General features: G+C 43.3%; 1 protein-coding gene across 1 annotated transcript; it reads left to right on the top strand.

The window, feature by feature from the left end:
• On the top strand, positions 1-17,542 carry LOC128944079 (merlin-like). The gene is made up of 18 exons (XM_054287177.1): positions 1-140; positions 1,340-1,457; positions 3,053-3,178; positions 3,537-3,659; positions 6,074-6,157; positions 6,555-6,623; positions 7,282-7,364; positions 8,057-8,132; positions 8,542-8,679; positions 10,309-10,383; positions 10,718-10,831; positions 11,628-11,750; positions 12,234-12,451; positions 13,309-13,411; positions 14,052-14,179; positions 14,701-14,851; positions 15,543-15,752; positions 16,686-17,542. The coding sequence occupies exons 1-18, from the start codon at positions 133-135 to the stop codon at positions 16,719-16,721; spliced, it is 1,983 nt and encodes a 660-aa protein (XP_054143152.1). The 5' UTR covers positions 1-132; the 3' UTR covers positions 16,722-17,542.
• The last annotated feature ends 2,398 nt before the right edge of the window (positions 17,543-19,940 follow it).

The following is a 19,940-nucleotide window of genomic DNA, read 5'->3' as shown; positions in this document are numbered from 1 at the left end:
AGCTCCACCAGAGCCAGAGAGAGACTCCCCAACTCCCCAGTGGTGTCAGAAGGATGAATTTCCTCCTGAGCTCCTCTTCCCCACTCTGAGTTGTCTCCATCACTTGTTCTCAGCTCTGCCTCTGATATCCTTATGATTTGGTGACTATTTTATCTATTCCCTGCCTCTACTTCCCTATAATCTCTAAAGAAAATATTCCATACCTGTTTCACCTCAAGAAAAATTTCCATATCTGTTTCACCTCAAAAAAACCCTTCTATATCTATTTCCCCTCCTGTTTAACCCCTCAAAATTTGTGGGAGGGTGGCACAAAGAAAGTAAGTGGAAAAACCAATACATTTGCAAGCCAATTTGGAGCTCAGCAGAAAAAGAAAAAAGGAGCAAAATATTTTATGAAATCCTGGAAGGTGCAGGCAAATGGAAATTTTCAGTTTCAACTAGAGCTTTATTTTGGAATTCCTCAAGGGGAGGTTGGAATTCTGCCACACTGTAATAGTTTTGTATTGCAGAAAACCAGGAATGCCTCAGTCTCTTGCCCTGTACAGTTCACAGATTCTCACTACATTATGCAAGTCTGACCTGTTAATTTTATAAAGTAAAAAGAAGCAAAAACCTTTACAGGCTGATTTCCTGTGCTCAGAAAGAAATGCCTGGGAACTGCCTGGAGCAGATTCACACCTTCATTTAACTCCAGATTTCAATATTTGCTTTCCACAAGACTCTTGTGCCTATGGAAGCAGCATCTCCTCAATTTTTTGGGTGGCATGGAGGTGATTACCTTTAGAATAGAAGATTTCTGATGGAATTTTCTGTCAGCTTCTGCAAAATTTAATTAATTTCATGAGAACTTCACTGGGAAAATTCTTGTTCTAAAAACCTTTTATCATTGTGAGTGAGTAGCACATGGGAATGTGGTAAATTCAGCTGAATTTCATTGCATAAATTCTTGGCATTTGTATAATTTCAGGGAGTTAAAACCTCATGTTAGAAAGAAATCCAATAGTTTAGTTGCTGAAGGAGCCATAACTGATGGGAAAGGTTTGTGTTGGATTTGAAATAATAAAGTTTAACTGCATTTTTTCTTGAGTGGAGATGATGCAGAGAAAGAGAATTTTATTTATAATGGCCAAAATCTGAGACAAGACAGCAATAACATTTTTTCTGAGAGACTTCCTTTAAGCAGCAAACTAATTTAAAAGGTTTTTCTTTCAACATCCTTATTAGCCATAAAAAATGCATCTCTAACGGTGAATTTATTCTGCATGTTTGGACTCATCCTGGCTTGGAATCTAACCAAGAAAATGCTGCTGAATTTCCATCCCTCAATGTTTAATTTCAGGTGTGGCTGCCCTCATCAGCTGAAAAATATGTCCATCAGAGGCCTGAAGAAGAAACAACCAAAGACTTTTAAAGTCAGAATTATAACAGTGGATGCTGAGATGGAGTTCAGCTGTGAGGTGAGTGTGTCAGCAAATGCTGGGGAGTGCCCTTTGTGTTAGCAAGAAATTGGAAAAAATTCAGATTATCAGCTCGTGGTTGGTCTTAAAACTGATCTGTTATTTTTATAAATAATGGATTATTTAATCTCAGGTGTGTTCTCTTAACTCTGTTCAGGATTTAAAGCTGTTTGCATGAAATCCATTTGACTGACACAGCTAAATTAATACTAAAACTGCTTTCTTCATTCCAATTGTTTGTAAGAATTCCTATTTCTCCATAAAATTCTTTTTTTTTTTTTTTTTGGAACTGACACAGCTCTTTAAGACACATCCAACTTGGATAAACTGGTCAGAGCTGGTGCTAAGATGTTGATGAAATAATTTATAAACTGGTACTTTTGTTGAGCAATTTTCCCTTTATGAACTCCAGTTCTTTACCTGCAATGGGTGTTTGGATCTCTGGGCAGAAGAGAAAAAAGGATTGATGAAAAAGCTGGCAGTTCTATTAATTATGGCTGATAAATTAATTAAGGAAATCATGGCTGGGGAAAAAAAATAAATGATCAATTGCTAAATAAATTGGGCTGCACTATTGAAGGGACAGAACTGTCCCTGAGAAATTAATTCTTAATCATCCAGCAAAAGCAAAATAAGACACAGAGGTGTTTTGGGGAGTTAGAAAACCCAGTTCCAGTGGGACTGTCAGTTTTAGTGAGACCTGACTGCTCTGTGAGCCATTTAATGTAATTTATTAGGTCCTTCAGAAACAGGATAGATTAATCTTGGATGACTTACTGCTCTGCAGTACTTGCAGGCAGAATTGTGAAAATAAAGGATTTGGAAAATCTGATTTAGAGCTCAGAGTCCTTGTTAGGAAATAGTGTGTTCCTTCCTTTGCTACCTCTCCTTTCTCCCCAGACCCTGCTCTTTTGCTGGGGTGATTTCCAGCTTTCCACTCCCAATACTGCCTAAAAGTTCCCCTTTTTTTTTTTTGGCCAATAATTTTTTAGTTTTAGCAATTAGCTAAAATCATCTTTCTGAACTGTGGTGGAACAGAGGAGCAGCCCCTTTGGTGAGGGGAACAAGGCATCAGGCTTGTGTGAATTTGGGACCTTGAATCAAAGTTTGCTCTCTGTGGCTGCTAAATTGAAATGAAAATATTGAAGAAGACTCATTTAAATCAGAGCAGGATAAAGGCTTGGCCTGGTGCCACTGAAATACCTGAGGGGTGTGAAAGGTGGATCTGTTCTCATTGTTCAGCATTCCTACCCCGTGCCCTGATTTGATTTCCCTTGGCTTTCTCTCAGTCTCTCCAATTTGTATGAAGCATTGAGTGAAAATTTTGGACAAATATTAATAAAGACTTGCCACATCCCAGGGAATCAATAATACAATCCTCATTCCCTCAAGTGCTTGGTGGGGAAATGACTCCAGCTGCTCTCTGGATGTGTCTGGAGAGGGAGAGGAGGGGGAACCCAGCAACTCTGACACAGCAGCAAGAATATTTCATTAAAAACCTAAAGATAAAATAAGATTTCATAGGAGAAAAAGCTCAAATGGAGCAAATTAATTCAGGATATACATGTTTTTCTTGATTTTTCTCTCTCTCTCAGATGAAGTGGAAGGGAAAGGATTTGTTTGACCTGGTGTGCCGAGCCCTTGGTTTAAGGGAGACCTGGTTCTTTGGCTTGCAGTACACAATTAAAGGAATGTGCACCTGGTTAAAGATGGACAAAAAGGTACAGCAGACAACATGGGTGGCAATTAATTATTTACTTCTATAAATATTGACTTTCTGGAGCGTGAGAGCTAAAGGGATGGGTTCCATGACAACTCAGAATTTGACATGGTGGCTTTCTTTAAGGTGAAAATAGGATTATTTGCTCTGATTGCTTCTATCCCATTTGACCTGCAGCATCCCACACTAATCACCACTGATTGCTGTTAGATTAAAGCTCAGAATTACCCTGCCCTCTAAAATATGGGAAGGCTTTAAGTGGATTATAGGCTGCTTTCTGATTTTCCTTGGCAATATTATCTTAAGACACTCATGTATCCTTTTTGCTGCTGATTTGATTTTATTTTATCTGTAAACAGGTTTTAGATCAAGAAATCCCCAAAGAAGATCCCATTAGCTTTCATTTTTTGGCTAAATTCTACCCAGAGAAGGTAGAAGAGGAACTCTTACAGGAAATTACCCAGCATTTATTCTTCCTTCAGGTCAGGAAAAGTTTTGAACCATGAATTTCTTCTGTATTTCCCCCAGTCCTTTTGCATTGTCTTTGATCTTGTTGGCAGCTCAGGATAATTTTGCTTGCTTCAGCTGTATCAAGAACTTTGTAGACATTATTTTTATGAAACACAAACATTTCTCCTGCCTGCTGTGGGTTTGTGTCCAGGTAAGCTGAATGTTTCATTTTCTGCAGGTTTTTGTGACAACACCCAGCAGTTTGGGGGATAATTCCAAACCTGAATATTCCAGGCTTGTTTTGCTCTTTAATATGTGTTTAAAAAAATTAAAATTCTATGCAAAGCTGGAGTTTAAAAATTCCTTCCAAAGCTGGAACTGCTGGAAGAACTGTGAGGCTTTTAGAGAAATTTTGTGCTGGAGAGCAAAACCTCTAGAAAACAAAGACTCCCTAAACCTTCATTTTGGATTGTAGGGATAAAAGATCATGGAATTTGATAGGCATTCTGAAATCCAGGTTTGTTCACATGGCAAGGTTTGAGAGGAGCAGAGCAGCAAACATCATTTGAGCTCCATCAAAAAGCAGATGAAGGAGCAAATTCTTGGAGCTTTACCAAAAATAAAGATGGATCAACCAGGCAAAGCTGAGTTTGGGATGGTCAATTCCCATATCTGGGACATCCAGCTTCTCTCCTGAGTTGCTCTGGAGTCTCTCTGGAAGTTTCAGCCCCTGGAGTGTTGCTTTGTTCCAGCAGGATGAGTCTGTGCAGGTAGCTGGGATAAATTCAGTCTGCAGCTGGAAATAAACCCAGTAAATCCCCTTGTTCCTTGAGGAGGATGTGCTGATGAAATATTGGGGGAATGCTGCAGCTCTGAGGGTTCATAAACCCACCAGAACCTCATCCAGAACCTTCAACCACTTGGCAATTTATTTCTTCAGCTAATTTTGGAAAGGAATGAGGACAGCAGAACTCTTTTAATCCTGATTTTTCCACTTTTTTTTTTTGCTTTTCTGCTTGAACCTGCCTTAACTAGCAGATATGCAATTAGCAAATTCTTCTCATTCCAAAGTAGGAAAACAAGGCTGAAACAAATTGGAACTTGCAAAGTTTCCTGAGTGTAAGAACTTCAGCTCACACCTGGATGCTAATAGGAAAAACATGTTCAGACATCTGGATGCCTGAAGATTTCAGCTCTCCTGACTCTTCAGACCTTTGCAAATTAATGTGGCATAAATGCCTGAATAAATGTCAATGACTAAAGCTAAATATTATCTGCTTAAAGATGAGGTATTTTATTGCTTCTTCATGAAGTTCAACAAAAAGTCCCTGTAAAAACTGATCAGAAAAAAACCCCAAACAAACAAATCGACCCAGACACTTATGGGGGATTTATCCACATTGTTCTGAATTCTGGAGCATGATTTACACTCTGGAGAGTGAAAGCTGGAGCTTTCCAAATTGGAAGAAAAATCTTTCCATTCTTTCCATTTTAACAGCTTAGAAAGAATGTTCCCTGCACTGTAACTCAGCCTCACAGATTGTGCTCACCAGGGACTAAATTTAAAAGCAAAAAACTTTCTTGGTGGCTCATTTCAGTTCCCAGCACCTACAGAGGTGTGTTTGTAAACAGAACTTGTGCTAGCTCAAGACATTTTTCCATTTGGAAATGTTGAAGACTGTGAGCTATGCAAAATTTTGTTGCCTTGTGCTTGTTCCTAAGCTAAATACACCTGAGAGGAGGATTTGGGAAGATTAATTTCCCCTTCCCTCTCTGGGTTTTCAAACAGAAATTGCACAACTGATTTAAAATCAATCAACACCTTACAAACTATAACACCTCTGCTCTTGGTAGCACCACAGGTTATTAAAATGAAAAGAATGTTGAAAGACTCTTTAGCATTGTCTGATTGTGCTTAGACCACTGAAAATGAATAAATGAAGTGCTTTATTATTCAGCTGCTCTTTTGAGGATCTCCTTTATTCTCTCATTCTGGGAAGCTGCAGAACATTTGTTATGGTTTTTCTATGGCAGCTGCACAGCCCTGAGTCTGCTCTGCTTGGACCTGACCTCCAGAGCTCCCTCCCAACCTAAAATCTGATGGCTGATGTGATGCAAAGCTGACTTTTCCAAAGGCAGGAAAAAGAAAAAAAGAAGGATTGTTAAAAGAAATGAAGCGCAGACAATAAAATTGATGTTTTATAGGATTTTCTTTTATAGGACTCCTTATGTTAGTGTGTGCAGAGAGCTGACTGGCATTTTTGGTCTCATTAAATGCAATGCTAACTAAAGGCTTCCTGTGTTCCTGAATGCCAATTTCTTGTTGCTGTTATTAACTCCTAAAGGTGATATTTGGTGCCAAGTTCTAGTCTGGGCATGTCTGCTTTCATTTCAAGCCTGACTTAAGTCCTGACTTTGAACTTGTTCCCTTTTTCTGTTGGTTTAGGTGAAGAAGCAGATCCTGGATGAGGAAATCTATTGCTCACCAGAAGCTACAGTTTTACTGGCTTCTTATGCTGTTCAGGCCAAGGTTTGTGCATAGAAAATCTCTTTTTTAATTGACTTTTTTATGGTTTAACCAACACATCTACGTGGTGGTGTGTAAAACACAGCAGGGGTAAAATTTGCTGGTGAAGTTGGTCATCCTGGAAGATACAGCACACTTAGAAAAATACCCCAAAATATTAAATGCCATTACAAGGATTTTTTTCTATGCTTCTGCAATTTAAGGGATTTATTTGGCCCTAACATTTTAGTGTGATCTTTCTTTCTGGAAGGATCTTCCTTGGGGTGCTCAGATGAGGGGATGTGTGCAGGGGAGCCAAAATAAAATCTGCATTAAGCTTTCACTTCAAACTATGCAAGGAACAACTCCCTCAACATTCTGCCTCTAACAAACTGAAATAACTTTTCTTTTTTTGGGACAGTATGGTGACTACGACCCAAATTTCCACGAGCCAGGCTTTCTAGCCCATGATGAGCTGCTGCCCAAAAGGGTGAGTCTTAATTTGATACAAAACCAAATCTTTGAATCTCCTTTTTTGCAAATACTTGAATCTCCTTTTTGCGGTGCAAAATATTTGAATCTCTTCTTTTGCAGTATAAAATATTTAAATCTCCTTTTTACAGTGCAAAATATTTTAATCTCCTTTTTACAGTGCAAACTATTTGAATCTCCCTTTTGCAGTGCAAAATATTTGAATCTCCTTTTTGCAGTATAAAATATTTGAATCTCCTCTTTTGCAGTGCAAAATTTTTAAATCTCTTTTTGGCAGTCCAAAATCTTTGAATCTCCTTTTTGCAGTGCAAACTATTTGAATCTCCTCTTTTGCAGTGCAAAATGTTTGAATCTCTTCTTTTTGCAGTGCAAAATATTTAAATCTCCTTTTTACATTGCAAAATCTTTGAATCTCCTTTTTGCAGTGCAAAATCTTTGAATTCTCCTCTTTTGCAGTGCAAAACTTTTCAGTCTCCTTTTTTGCAGTGCAGCTATTGCTGGGGATTAATTTAAAAACATTAATTAACGTTAAATTCATTAAAAACTCTACAAAATGCCCAAGCTGTGAGCTGCACCTCTGCATTCACTTTGCTTGGGAGAGGCAGAACTGGAATTTGGATTTTCCCAGGGATCCAAGCTCCCTCCTTGTCCTGCAGGTGCTCAGGCAGTACCAGCTGACAGCAGAGATGTGGGAAGAGAAGATCACAGCTTGGTATGCAGAGCACAGGGGTATTGCCAGGTAGGAAACCTTTGCATTTCTTGGAAAATTTCTTTATTTATGGGATTTGTTGTTCTCAGTGTAATTCAGCCTGTCTGGAAATCCAATTAAACAATAAATAAGATCTGTTAGCACCCAGAGGCAGCTTTTCCTAATATTTGGGTTCTGTTTCTTTCTGTTCTGGAGGCTTCTTAGCATTATTTTTATTGAATATTTTCCTCAAGATTTACTGATTTACTTTGAAGGGAGGAGAAAAGTGGGTGGAGCCCCATTCTCCAGAGAAGAAGAGATTCTCACTCTTCTTTGGCCTTGGCCAAAAGCTCTGTCCAAGACTCATTTCTCAATGAACTCTATTTCCTGAAAGAAATATATTCATGGAAAACAATGGAAGGGTGGTTTTCCAAGACATGGAGTGGCAAAACTAACACAAGGATAAGACTTTTAATGAATTTTAATGAAGATTACACTATCCATGAGTCATCTTTTGAAACAGATGCAACTTTTATTCTTTATTATTCTTTATTTTATTCTTTATTCTGTCCAGATGCTGTTTTTATTATCTTTTTTTTTTTTTTCTATTATTGAGAGCAAGATGGCAAAACTAAGTTTGTACAAAGGGTCAGATTGCCTGCTCTATTCTGAGTGGGAAATGGAGAGTCAGCCAGGAGAGAAAGGCTGGAAAAGCATTTAATAATCATGGCTTTATTCTCCAGGGATGAAGCTGAGATGAACTATCTGAAAATTGCCCAAGACTTGGAAATGTATGGTGTCAATTATTTCCCAATTGCTGTAAGTGCCTTATTTTAGCAGTTTTGATGGGCTGCAGATATTGGTGCTGTCCTTTTAAAGTCCTCCAGGGAGTTTGGAACTGGGACTCCTGACTTCTGGTTGTGTTCTGACTTGGTTTTCTTGCCTGCTAAATAAGCAGGTGAATAAAACAGTTAAGATTAATATTTTACAACCTGACAGAAGTTTTGAGTAACTCCAGGTAGGGAATAGGAAGGAGAAATAGTTTGAGCTGCTATGAGCAGCCTAGAGGACTGAGTTTTATACTTCCAGTGACAGCACTCATAATATTTTATATAAACACCAATTGCCTAAATACAAGCAAATGTCAATATATTAAAAGAGATGCTTTGGTTCTGTGGTTGTTTAGTGTCACCAAAAATGCCATTTACTCATCTCTCTTGTTTTTTAGCAAAACAAAAACCACACAGATCTCCTGCTTGGAGTTGATGCCAAAGGTATTCATATCTACAGCATTAATAACAGGTTCTCCCCCAATAAATCCTTTGAGTGGAGCTCTATCAGAAACATTTCCTGTAGTGAGAAAGAGGTATGATGGCTTTGATGTATTATTCTTTTTCCATGGGCATGGGTGTGGACTGGGATTCTTGGAACAGGCTGAAAGCTTCCTCTGTTGAAATAATTTTGGGGGAGAAGGGGAAAATCCTGGGGAGCTTTGTTACAAAACTAAAAATAACAGCCCTGCCTTGCAGATGAGCTCTGAACCTCAGTTCCCTGAGCTCTGACTCTGTTCTGGCTCCTTCCCTGCTGCTTGGCCTTTGCAAAACAAATGTGTTGATCTCTGAAAAAGACAGATATTATGAATGCCACCGTGCCTGCCTTCCTCAGTTATCCCAGCAGGAATTCCATGATCCATAAAAACCTAAATGCTGCTTGCACACACAGAAGTCCTTGCAGCTGAGCTTTGGAGCCCAGTGGCAAGAGGAGACATGCAGGGAGGTATTAATGGTTTTCTGCCTCACTTCTGCCAGTTTGCTGGGACATGATTTCACTCCCCAGCACTGCAATTTCACTGTGAAGCCCAGCTTTTGCTTCTAAGAAGGGAAATTTATTCTCAGTCCAAATCATGGGCTGTGTGGAAGGCTATAATCAGAAAAAAACAAACCCAGGGAAACTGCAGTGGTGCTGGAATACCTGGAATTTGTCAGCCAAAGGACAGCACAGTCTGTTCCATTTTCTGTGGGGCTTTTGGAAAACAGCCCACAGAAACTGGGATCTAAAACTGAGATGAGATTTTAGATTCATATCCATTAAATCAGAGGGGACTGCGGGTTTGCTGCCTCCAGAACAGTTCTGGTCTCTGATATCATCAAACTGCCCCTGAGATGTGTGAATAAACTGCTTTAACTCCCTGTTGGGGGGAAATTTTGTGTTTAAGGTTCACTTTATTCAGTGACACATCACAGCCTTGCTCCTCAAAAGGCAGCCAGTCATTACCTAGAGGGTGAAAGGAGCTCCAGGACATGATCCTGGTGACTCAGATGCTCTGGAATTACACAGGAATTACCTTGCAAATGAATTAGAGGAATTGAATGCCAGGGAACCTGTGAGGAACAGAAGACAGGGCCTTAAAAATAATAAAAAAAAAGGGCCATATTTTGTTCTGAAGCCAAACAGAGCACAAGGTATGGAGTGAAGCACTGAGCTGGCAGCAGGAAAACCCTGCCTGGCCTCTGGGAACAGCTTGGGACTGAAAAAGTGGGGAAGTCTCCAGACTTTGACCTGCTGCTCTGAAAAACAGGCCCTTAAGGCCCTTGACACATTTGTTTATCCCTTCAATTGTTGCTGCTCTGAGAGGTTTGACATTTCCCTGGCTTTAAGGCCAGGTTCTAGGAGTTGCTTCTAGGGATTACTGCTGTGTCCTGTCCTCCTGATAACCAGGGCTTGTTCCAGAGCTCTGGGGACAGTGCACAGGTGGCATCAGGAAAATCTCCATCCACACTGGCACTGGGCTGGGCCTGGGTGTTTATTCTCCAACACAGCTTAATTCTGTGAACAAAACCAGTTTTACATCACTCTGCCCCTATTTGTGGCATAAATCACTGCTTCCCCAGAGAAAAATGAAGATGAGCTCAAGTTTGCATTGGTTTTAATAGTTTCAACTTGCTTTCCTCCTCACTATGCTTCCTTTCTTTTTTTTTCCCCTTTGCGTGTGTAGTTAACTATTAAACCCCTTGACAAAAAAGCAGAAGTCTTCAAGTTCTTCTCCTCTCAGCTCAAAGTGAACAAACTGGTGAGTGAACTGCTTTCCTGCTTTAAAGCTGAGCCTGGTGATACTGACTGAGAAATATTGTTTGTGAACAAAATGGTGATCTTGGGATCTCAGCCTGTGTAATTCAGGAAAATGGGATCAGAGGGAGATGTGGGACAGGAGGAATCTCCATCCTGTTACAAATTTACCTGAACTGTGTGTCTGGCTGTGAGCCTGCTCTGGGTACTGATTTTCTTGGAGCTGCCAGCACTTGTGCTGAAGTCAGAATTGTCCTGTGAGGCCAGTGTGGGCCTTTTGTCCCTCTGGCAAGGGCACAAATCCATCAAACCCCATTTGCTTTGCCTTTCCCATCCAGATTTTCCAGTTGTGCATTGGAAACCACGACCTATTTATGAGGAGGAGAAAAGTGGACTCCATAGAGATCCAGCAAATGAAAGCACAAGCCAGGGAAGAAAAAGCTAGAAAAAAGGTAGAATTTTCCTGCTCCTCTGTTGTTGAAGACAGTGATTATTACTGCAGCTCTGTATTCCACCAGTGTGTGTGTGGGAGGTGAGGAAGTGCAGCAGGACTGAATGTGGGAACAGCTCTGGCATCTGAGGAGGTCAGAGGTGTTTGTGTGGGAGGGGATCCCAAAGATTTGGGATCAAACCAGATCAATCCTAGGGCTCTCCCAGCAGCCTGAAATAACCAGGAGTGCCTGGCTGGGGAGTTCAGTGCTGCAAAGTTCAGGCAGCTTCAGCATCTCTGCTGAGCTGCAGAGCAGCCCCTTCTTCATTTGGTGCATTTCACTCAGGCCCAGGTGAGATTCTGCTGCAATCCCACTGTCACTGTCACATTTTCTGAAAAATCTCTGCCCAGGATTTTCTCCTGGAAAGCTGAGAAGCCTCAGAGAAAAAGGAAAACAATATTATCTCATTTGCTTCTCCTGTGTTTTGCTGCTTTGGAATGTGTTTGGACATTGTTTACCAACAGGTGGTTGTTTCATTGTTTTCATGTGAATTGTTTTAACTTAATGGCCAATCACTGCAAAGCTGTGTCTGGACTCTGGAAACAGTCACAAGTTTTCATTATTATCTTATTAACCTTCTATAAATATCCTTTCTGTATTCTTTAGTATAGTTTAGTTTAGTATTCTTCAATAAATATAATATAATAAAATAATAATTTAGCCTCTGAGAACATGGAGTCAGATTCATCATTCCTCCTTTCCTCGGGGGTCCCTGAAAATCCAACATCCCACCCACAATTGCTCATCCTGCTTCCAGATGGAGAACCAGAGGCTGGCCAGGGAGAAGCAGCTCAGGGAAGAAGCTGAGAGAGCCAAAGAGGAGCTGGAGAGGCGCCTTTTCCAGCTGGAAGATGAAGCCAGGCAGGCCAACGAGGCCCTGGTGAATATTCTTGTGCTTGATGGGCTTTCTTGGGTTGGAAGCAGGATTTTTTTTGACAGCAGGAATTGTAGCTCAGACAAGGCTGGAGAGTTTCTGATCACTGGTGGAGAGGGCACGCAGGAATCCCTGGGAAAACCCTGATCTGCCATAATCTGTGAGCCATTCCCTCCATTTGGCTCACAGTGCTCTCTCCAGGCTAAGAGGAGGGGAAAGAAAACAATCTGGGAGCTGACATTGGGAGAAAGAAGCAGCTGAAGGGGTTGGCTTCAGCTTTGTCCAGCTCTAAGATTTTTCTCCTTTGCTTTGTAGAGGTGAGACACAGGAAATTCTGGAGCAGAGGAGGAACATCAGACCCTTAAATTGTCTGATTTTTATTTAAGAAATAATATTTTATCACTTGGTAAAAGATGTCTTCTGCCTGCAGGGGTGATTTTGGAGGTTCTAGATAAGGAGAAAAAATTAAGAAAAATTCTTTCTCCTCAGCTGCGATCCCAGGAAGCAGCAGAGCTGCTGGCTGAGAAAGCCCAGATTGCAGAGGAAGAGGCCAAGCTGCTGGCCCAGAACGCTGCAGAGGCCGAGCAGGAGCGCCAGAGGCTGGAGATCACAGCCCTGAAGAGCAAGGAGGAGAAGCGGCTGATGGAGCAGAAGATGCGGGAGGCGGAGCTGATCGCCGTGAAGCTGGTGAAGGAGTCGGACAGGAGGTGGGGTTTGCTTCCGCGGCTCTGTGTGCTCCCAGCTGGGCTGCAGGGAGTGCTGCTTGCCCCAGAGCCCAGCCCAGGAAGGGGGAATTTCTCCTGAAGTGACACTTCAGAGGGACTAAGCCTCCTTGTGCCTTGTTTGTTCCACCTGGATGCTGTTGTTGGATTGCAGGTCAAGTTACAGAGGATCGGATGCAACGCTTGTTTGGCAAGAAAGAGAATGTTTGGCAGGAAATGGCTGTTTAACAAGAAAGAGAATGTTTAGCAAGAAAGATCCAGAATGCTGAAGCATCTTCTATTCAGTGTTATCAAATAAGCACTGGCTACCTGTCTAAATTTACTCTTTATACCCTGTGAGATAAGAGGCTGTTTTCATTCATTAGTACCAAGTGAATGGTCTCTTGTTTCCCTTTCAGATCTTTAGGAAGTGTAAAGCCAGGTAAACTCCTGGAATATAAACAGCTCTGAGTGTTTGCATGTTCCCTGAATGTGCAGAGCAGGCCAGTGTTGACAGAGGATTTTTAACCCTGTTATTAAGAAATCCTTCTACTTGTTTTAGGAAGCTTGCCAAAATAAGGAGCAACCTCTCCCCACCTCAGGGAGGATCTGATGGCCTGGAGAGAATCTGTATCAGCAGGTTTTAAGTGAACCCATGGAAATTAGGAGTAGGAAAATCATGGTAATTCAGCCACTCTGTGCAGGAGTGTCTCTGTCCTGCTGTGCCCAGTCAGGAGCATCCTCCATGAGTGCCTTGGTGTAAAGATAACACAGTAGTGGACTTCTCTGGGAGGTAGTGAGCCCTGAAATCCCTGTGTTGGTTGGAAACCATCAGAATTGCCCTCAGGATGTTTCTCTTGCAGAGCCAAGGAAGCAGAGCACCTGAAGCAAGACCTGCACGAAGCGCGCGAGGCCGAACGCAAAGCCAAGCAGAAGCTCTTAGACATAACCAGGCTTAATTATCCTGTGAGTTCTGCTCCTGTGGGCACCACTTCATCCTCAGGGATAGTCAGGTGTTGATGGCATTTTTATACCCCTCATCAAGCTGAGTAGTGGCATGGCTGCATCCAGCTGGGGGACAAAGTGGTGTGGAAAAAGCAGCTTAGCAAGGGTGGAAGCTGGGTTTGTTCGGGGTGGTCAGAAAGGCAAGGCAAGAGTTAAAACCAGAACTGGTGATGCACTTAGGGAGCAGAGGCTGTCTTGCATTCATGCCTAACTCATGGTGCCATTCAGCCAGGCAGATTTTGTGGACAGGGTTGTGCTGAGCCAGCTGTGTCATCCTGGCACGTCCATCCGTGTTTAGGCAAAGCAGGTGAAGTTGTCCCCTGCAGGAAGGCACTGCTGAAGGTCTGTGCCCCAACTCCCTCTTCTGCTCCAGCCCTGCTGAGGCTGGTTTTTCATTCTCTGCTGAAATAGAAACACTGCAGCCAGGATAAACCTCTGCTCTTGGATCTGTGGGTTGTGGACTTCAGCTGGGTGCAAGGGAAGGGCTGCAGGAGCATCTGTGTGTCTCAAAAACTTAGGAAATAGCTCAACATGGCACTCTTTGGAGATAAATCCCAAATCCATCAGATCTGGCTGACAGTGCTTGTGTTGCCTCTTCCAGCACATGGCCAAGTACCCCCAGTACTCCCCAGGTGACAGCAGAGATGCCAACTTTGACAAAGGCTCCATCAAGCTGGATTTGAAGGACATCGACCTCAAGAGACTCTCCTTTGAGATAGAGAGAGAGAGGTATCAGCATGCTTGTGGTGCAAATGGATGAGAAAGGCAATGAAATCTTTGGACATCAGTTAATTTTAAAATAATTTGGGATGTGCATGTGGCTGGAGGCCTTTTACTGAGCTGATGTCTGTGTCACACTGGCTTTTCACACAGGGGAAGGGTTTTTTGGTGGCATCAAGCCATAAATAAATCCAGAACCTTCTCTCTTCGGGAGGGACAAAGCACCTTGCTGAACTAACAGCATGTGAGAGGACAGAAGTTTCCCTCTAGTGCTAAAGGGTGGAATTGCTGGGGGCTGATCCATCAGCCATCCCTAAGTCTGGGAGGAAATGCTTGGTGCAAAGTTAGGAAACAAAAAGGGAAGAAATGAACTTGTGACAAGGTCAGGGGAGCTAGGTTGGCATTGCCAGAGTTCATTTTACTTATAAAAGGTAAAATTAAACAAAAACCAGCTCTCCTCCTTCCACAAACACCTGTTCTTGATTGAATTATGCCACCCTAAACCTTTTGCCTCCAATGTGTGGGCTCAGGCTGGACTACTTAGAAAACAGCAGGAAATTCGAAGATCGGCTGAAAGAACTGAAGTCTGAAATTCATGCTCTGAAGCTGGAGGAAAAACAGGCTGGGCTTTACAGTCACTGGAATGAAGTCCTGGGCTCCTTGGATCGCTCCTTAGGAAGTGTAAGAACCCCAAATCCCTGCCCCTTTCTCCAGCATGAACCCCAAAATGGAACAGTGTGGGTGTGCCAAAGGGAGCTGCTCTATTCCAGTCCAAGCTTCACTACCTTTCTTGATAAAATATTAGAAGCATGACCACTTTTAGAGGAAAATTAATGTCAAAACAAAATCTTAAGGCCTTTTTTTCCTGCACTGAATACCAGGACCATCAGCAAAAAAGAATAATCTCATTTTTTTATGATTATGAAATCACAGTCAGGGTTTAAGGTCTTGGAGCAAATGAAATTGTTGTGACTAACACATTTAAATGTGGTTTCTTACAGTTTGCTTCACATTCTCATTCATGTGCTTTGTGGTTGCTGAAAGTCATAAAAGCCTTGGTGTATTTTTTTTTTTTTTGAAGGCAATGAGGAACTAGACCCAGATTTTTGTCATAAGTTGCTTTTTATTTAAATAAACTCTTTGGCTTCTTCCTGCAGCAGGGCAGGAATAGGGCTGGCTTTGTCTGCAGGTTGTTCCTCATGTAGCAAAAATGGCTCTGAGTCAATGGTTTTTTAGAGACAGAAGGGAGGCTTGAAAAATGATGAGGAAAGATGGTCTTTATTTTCTGACTACTCATCTGATGTTCTTTTTGGCTTGATGAGTGTTGATATAGAGAGGGCATTAAATTTCCATGTGCTCTGTTCTTTTAAAGGCCCCATCATGGATGAAAACCTTGGAAACTGGAGATGCAGTGGATGTAAATCTGCAAAGACCTTTCCCTGCTTACTTGTTAAACACTGCAAGCAGCTGGCCCTGCACCAACAAAATTCAGCACATGGTGCCAGTGGAAAAGTCATCTTCCCAAGCCAATTCCCTGGCTGCCAACAGTGTGGGCACAGGAACCAGAAAACAGATCATAAAGGTAATCAGATTCATAAATAAATTCCTAAATGTTGCCTAAAAGTTGGGAGTTCAGAGAGGGTGGCTGGTTTGTCCTGCTCTGTCCCAGCCTCACAGCTGACAAGGATTTTGCAGGATTTTGGAGCCCCTGGTGCTGGCACATCATTTGGGAATGTTTGTAACTCGAGGCTGCCTGTTTTTTCTCACTTCTGATCTAAGCTGGAGTGCAAAGCTGTAAGCCTTGGTAAATGAAGCAGAGATGTCTGTACACAGTAGGAGGATCTGTGTTAAATTTTATTTGTACCAGCCAGACTTGGAAATGAGAAGTGTGCTCCCAGGTATAGAGAGCTTAAAACATACTGTGCCTGTCTGCTGCTTTTAAAAGGCAGGGAGGAAGAGACCAATAAATCCCCAGGCTCCCAACAGCTCAGTTCTCTTCCATGTGCTCCCTGTCAAAGAGGCATGAAGAGCAATGAGCTGGGTGGCAGGAGAAAACAACCTGCTTTGAAATGTCACTGGGCTGGAGAATGAGGAAGAGCTGGAAGGAAATGTGCTCTGGAGCAGTGGGAAGGAAATCAGCTGTCTGTGGGCAATGCTAATTGGGCAAGGTGTTGGGAATGGGGAAAGCCTGATGGATTTGTTGTGGTTTAGCTGAACAAAACTGGAGGGGTTTAGGATCAATTAAAAGCTCCTGAATATAACATTCAATACCTCCTTCAGGGCTGGTGTGCTTAGAAGTAAAGGACACAGCTGAGTGCAGCAGCAGCTGAGGGAGCAGCAACAGAAACAACTTTTAAGATTAAACTCAGGGGTGAGGCAAATTTGTTTAAAGAAGGAAGAAAAAACTATTGCAGAGCATCTTGCAAAAGGCTCCAGAGTGGGAGGAGAGGAAGACCCAGAGCAAAGGGAGTCACTTCCAGCCAGCACTAATTCTCCCTCTTTGATTTGCCTGCAGGTTCAGCAGCATGACTCAGATGTGATCTACATTTGAAGCCCCTCATTTCCTTGCCAGCCTGGTGGGACTGGTGGCCTTTTTGCCTCTGTGGGGACACTTGGGCAGCTCTGGCTGCTGCCAGGTGTGAGGGACAAGGCACTGTGGATCCAGAGCTGCCACCCAGCTCCCAGGCAGGTGCCATCAGCTGGGAATGCCACCTTTTAGTGCCCCCAGTGTGGCTGGGAGCAGTGCAAAGCCAGAGGAAATGTTGTTTATTGCCTGTGCACTTTGGAAAGGAACACTTCACACTTTGCTGAAACCCTTCCTCCCCCAGGTGTTTCAGCTTTGCTGCTGGAGGAAGGATGTGAGGCAGCAAGTGCCCAGGAGGTGTTTGGGATGAGAAAACAGAACACAAGCTTGGTGTTTATCTCCACAACAGACTAATTATGGTTTTGGTCCAGTCCCTGGGACATGACTCCCACAGAGCTGCTTAACGTTTCAATGTTTGCCTGCCAAGTATTTTCCTTCTCCTCCCCAAACATTTCTTGGTTCACTTAATTGATTTGCATTTCTCTGTGAGAAATCTCAGCTTTTAATTCCAGATGCACAAGTGGACATCTTCAAGTACCTCCCATTCCTGGGGGAATCCTTTGTTTGTAATGCAAAGCTTCTGTTCTTCCAGTCCCTGACCAGATCAAGCATTTTCTGCTCGAGCAAACTGTGCATACATTAACTGCCTTCCCACTTGTGTGCAGAACAGCTCCCAAATTAGACAAAGACAAAAGATGATGTTGGTGTCTGCTAAAGTGGGACTTGTTTCTGGTGGAGAGAGGTGCATGCGGCAAAGTGCCTGCCTCATTAGTAAAGCCCACTTGCATTTTCTGGTTTTGTGTGTGTTTAAGTGTCTGCTTCTCCATAAATCTTCGCTCTGAGGACTTCTGGGGAAGCAGACAACATTCAGCTGCAGCTGAAGCAGGAGCCCGGCTGAACTTGTGACATGTGACTTAAAAATGAATGGTTATGTTGTTAAATGTCTTGTTCTAAAAGCTGAGATTAAAGAATAAAGCAGGGTTCAACAAAAAGCTTCAATTTCCACTTGCTTCCAAGGGAGCGCTGTGTCAATATTCCTCCAGCATTAACAAGGCAGCTTTGGAGAACAAACACCCAAATCTGCCCTGTACACATCTGCAGCAGGCTGAGCACACAGGGGGATGGCAGCTGCCTGTGGAGAGGGACAGGAGTGCTCTGCAGGGCTGCCCTGCCTTGCCTGGGTGCCTTGGGCTGTGGCTGTGTCCATTCTCTGCCAGCCCAGTCTGGCACGAGATGTTTGCAGAATATTGGCTGGTACACACAATTCCTGAGCTGTCTGCAGAAACCTGGTGTGTGAAGCTGTCAGAAATGCCAGAATGATGAGGCAGATGTTGTCATGGTCCCAGGGCTGGGGAGGGGGGCATGGGCCAGTGTGATGGTGTTCACAGGGGTTTTCAGCTGGGGGAAGAGACGAGAATGTTGACTCCATGTTCAGAAGGCTTGATTTAATATTTTATGAAATACGTTACATTAAAACTATACTAAAAAGAATAGAAGGAAAAGTTTCATCTCAGAAGGCCAGCTAAGCTAAGAATAGAAAGGAATGAATAACAAAGGTTTGTGTCTCGGACAGAGACACAAGGTAACTGGGCTGGGATTAGCCATTAATTATAAACATCTAAGATGGGCCAATCACAGATGCACCTGTTGCATTCCACAGCAGCAGATAATCAATGTTTACATTTTGTTCCTGAGGCCTCTCAGCTTCTCAGGAAGAAAAATCCCAAGCAAATGATTTTCATAAAAAGATGTCTGCGACAGGCCAGGATTTGGGACAGTGAACCATCTCCTGTGTTAGCCAGGAAATGCTGCAGCAGCTTTGAGTGTGGCATTCTCGGATTTGAGGGTGAGGAGAAATACTGGGATTCCCCTGGTTCTTCTTTTCCTGTTCCCTCTTTTTTCTGGCATGTGCCTTACCACAGCCAAGGCAGTTTGTGCCTCATCCTCCACACGTGCTCATTCTTCCTTCTGCTCCTGGGTCTGAGCTGTGGCCCAGAGGAGGAAACCTGCTCCATGTGCAGCTTTGATTTATTTCTTTGGACTTAGTCCTGTAAATCCCAGTGAAGAAAAGGGCAAGGTCACACTCCTGCCAGCTCCAATACAAACCCTGCCTTTACATGCTGTTCTCAGCCTGCTGTGGCCTTGCTGGGCATTGCTGCTGTGCAGCACCGCCTTGCTGCAGGCTGGGATGGGTGTTTGGGCTCTGAGGTGGGCCAGGAGGAGCTGGGATCTGCTGTGAGGCTTTTAGGTGGAGAAAGAGGAGCTGGCATGTGTTGTGAGCATTTTAGATGGAGAAAGAGGAGATGGGAACTGCTGTGAGCCTTTTAGATGGAGAATGGGGAGCTGGAATCTTGTGTGAGCCTTTTACATGGGTCAGGAAGAGCTGGGTTGTGCTGTGAGCCTTTTGGGTGGAGAAAGAGGACCTGGAATCTTCTGTGAGCCTTTCAGAGGAAGAAAGGGGAGCTGGGAACTGCTGTGAGCCTTTCAGATGGGTCAGGAGGATCTGGAATTTGCTGTGAGCCTTTCAGATGGGTCAGGAGGAGCTGGGATCTGCTGTGAACCTTTCAGATGGGCCAGATGGAGCTGGGATCTCCTATGAGCCTTTCAGATGGAGAAAGAGGAGCTGGAATCTTCTGTGAACCTTTTAGGAAAGAGGAGTTGGGAACTGCTGTGAGCCTTTTAGATGTCAGGAGGATCTGGAATCTGCTGTGAGCTTTTTAGGTGGAGAAAGAGGACCTGAGATCTCCTGTGAGCCTTTCAGATGAGGCAAGAGGATCTGGAATTTGCTGTGAACCTTTCAGTTGGGGCAGGAGGAGCTGAGATCTGCTGTGAACCTTTTAGATGCCAGGAGGAGCTGGGATCAGCTTGAGCAATGCCCAGCCACACATGGAGTCAGGTGTGCTGTGCCCTCACAGGGAGGCCGCTGCAAACAGAAGTGCCAGCAGGGTGTTGATCTGCTGAAACCCTCAGTAAATATTTGCAGCAATTAAACTCTGTGAGTTGGTGCTTCTGCTGCTCACACTCACCTGCAGCATTGACCACAGGATCTGAGACTGAGGGAGGAGCTCTGAGGAGCCTGAGCCCTCATTTCCCCCAAGAAGAGAACACAGATCCAGTTTCTCCTCAGTGACTGCAGGGTTTGTCACCCTGAGGGGTGTGTGAGGCATTTCTCAGCTGCCTGCTGGG

Source organism: Melozone crissalis, unplaced genomic scaffold (genome assembly GCF_028551555.1).
Source record: "Melozone crissalis strain CALT ecotype California unplaced genomic scaffold, PUWL_Pcris_2 ptg000057l_1, whole genome shotgun sequence".
In the NCBI taxonomy this organism is placed as follows: domain Eukaryota; kingdom Metazoa; phylum Chordata; class Aves; order Passeriformes; family Passerellidae; genus Melozone; species Melozone crissalis.
The sequence above is the reverse complement of the archived record's forward strand: the minus strand, read 5'-3'. Positions and strand labels throughout refer to the sequence as shown.

Bases quoted from the DNA above. Each gene is read 5' to 3' on its own strand.
- LOC128944079 (XM_054287177.1), top strand. The intron at 1,458-3,052 runs GTGAGTGTGTCA...TCTCTCTCTCAG, and splicing joins AGATGGAGTTCAGCTGTGAG to ATGAAGTGGAAGGGAAAGGA. The intron at 8,680-10,308 runs GTATGATGGCTT...TTGCGTGTGTAG, and splicing joins TTTCCTGTAGTGAGAAAGAG to TTAACTATTAAACCCCTTGA.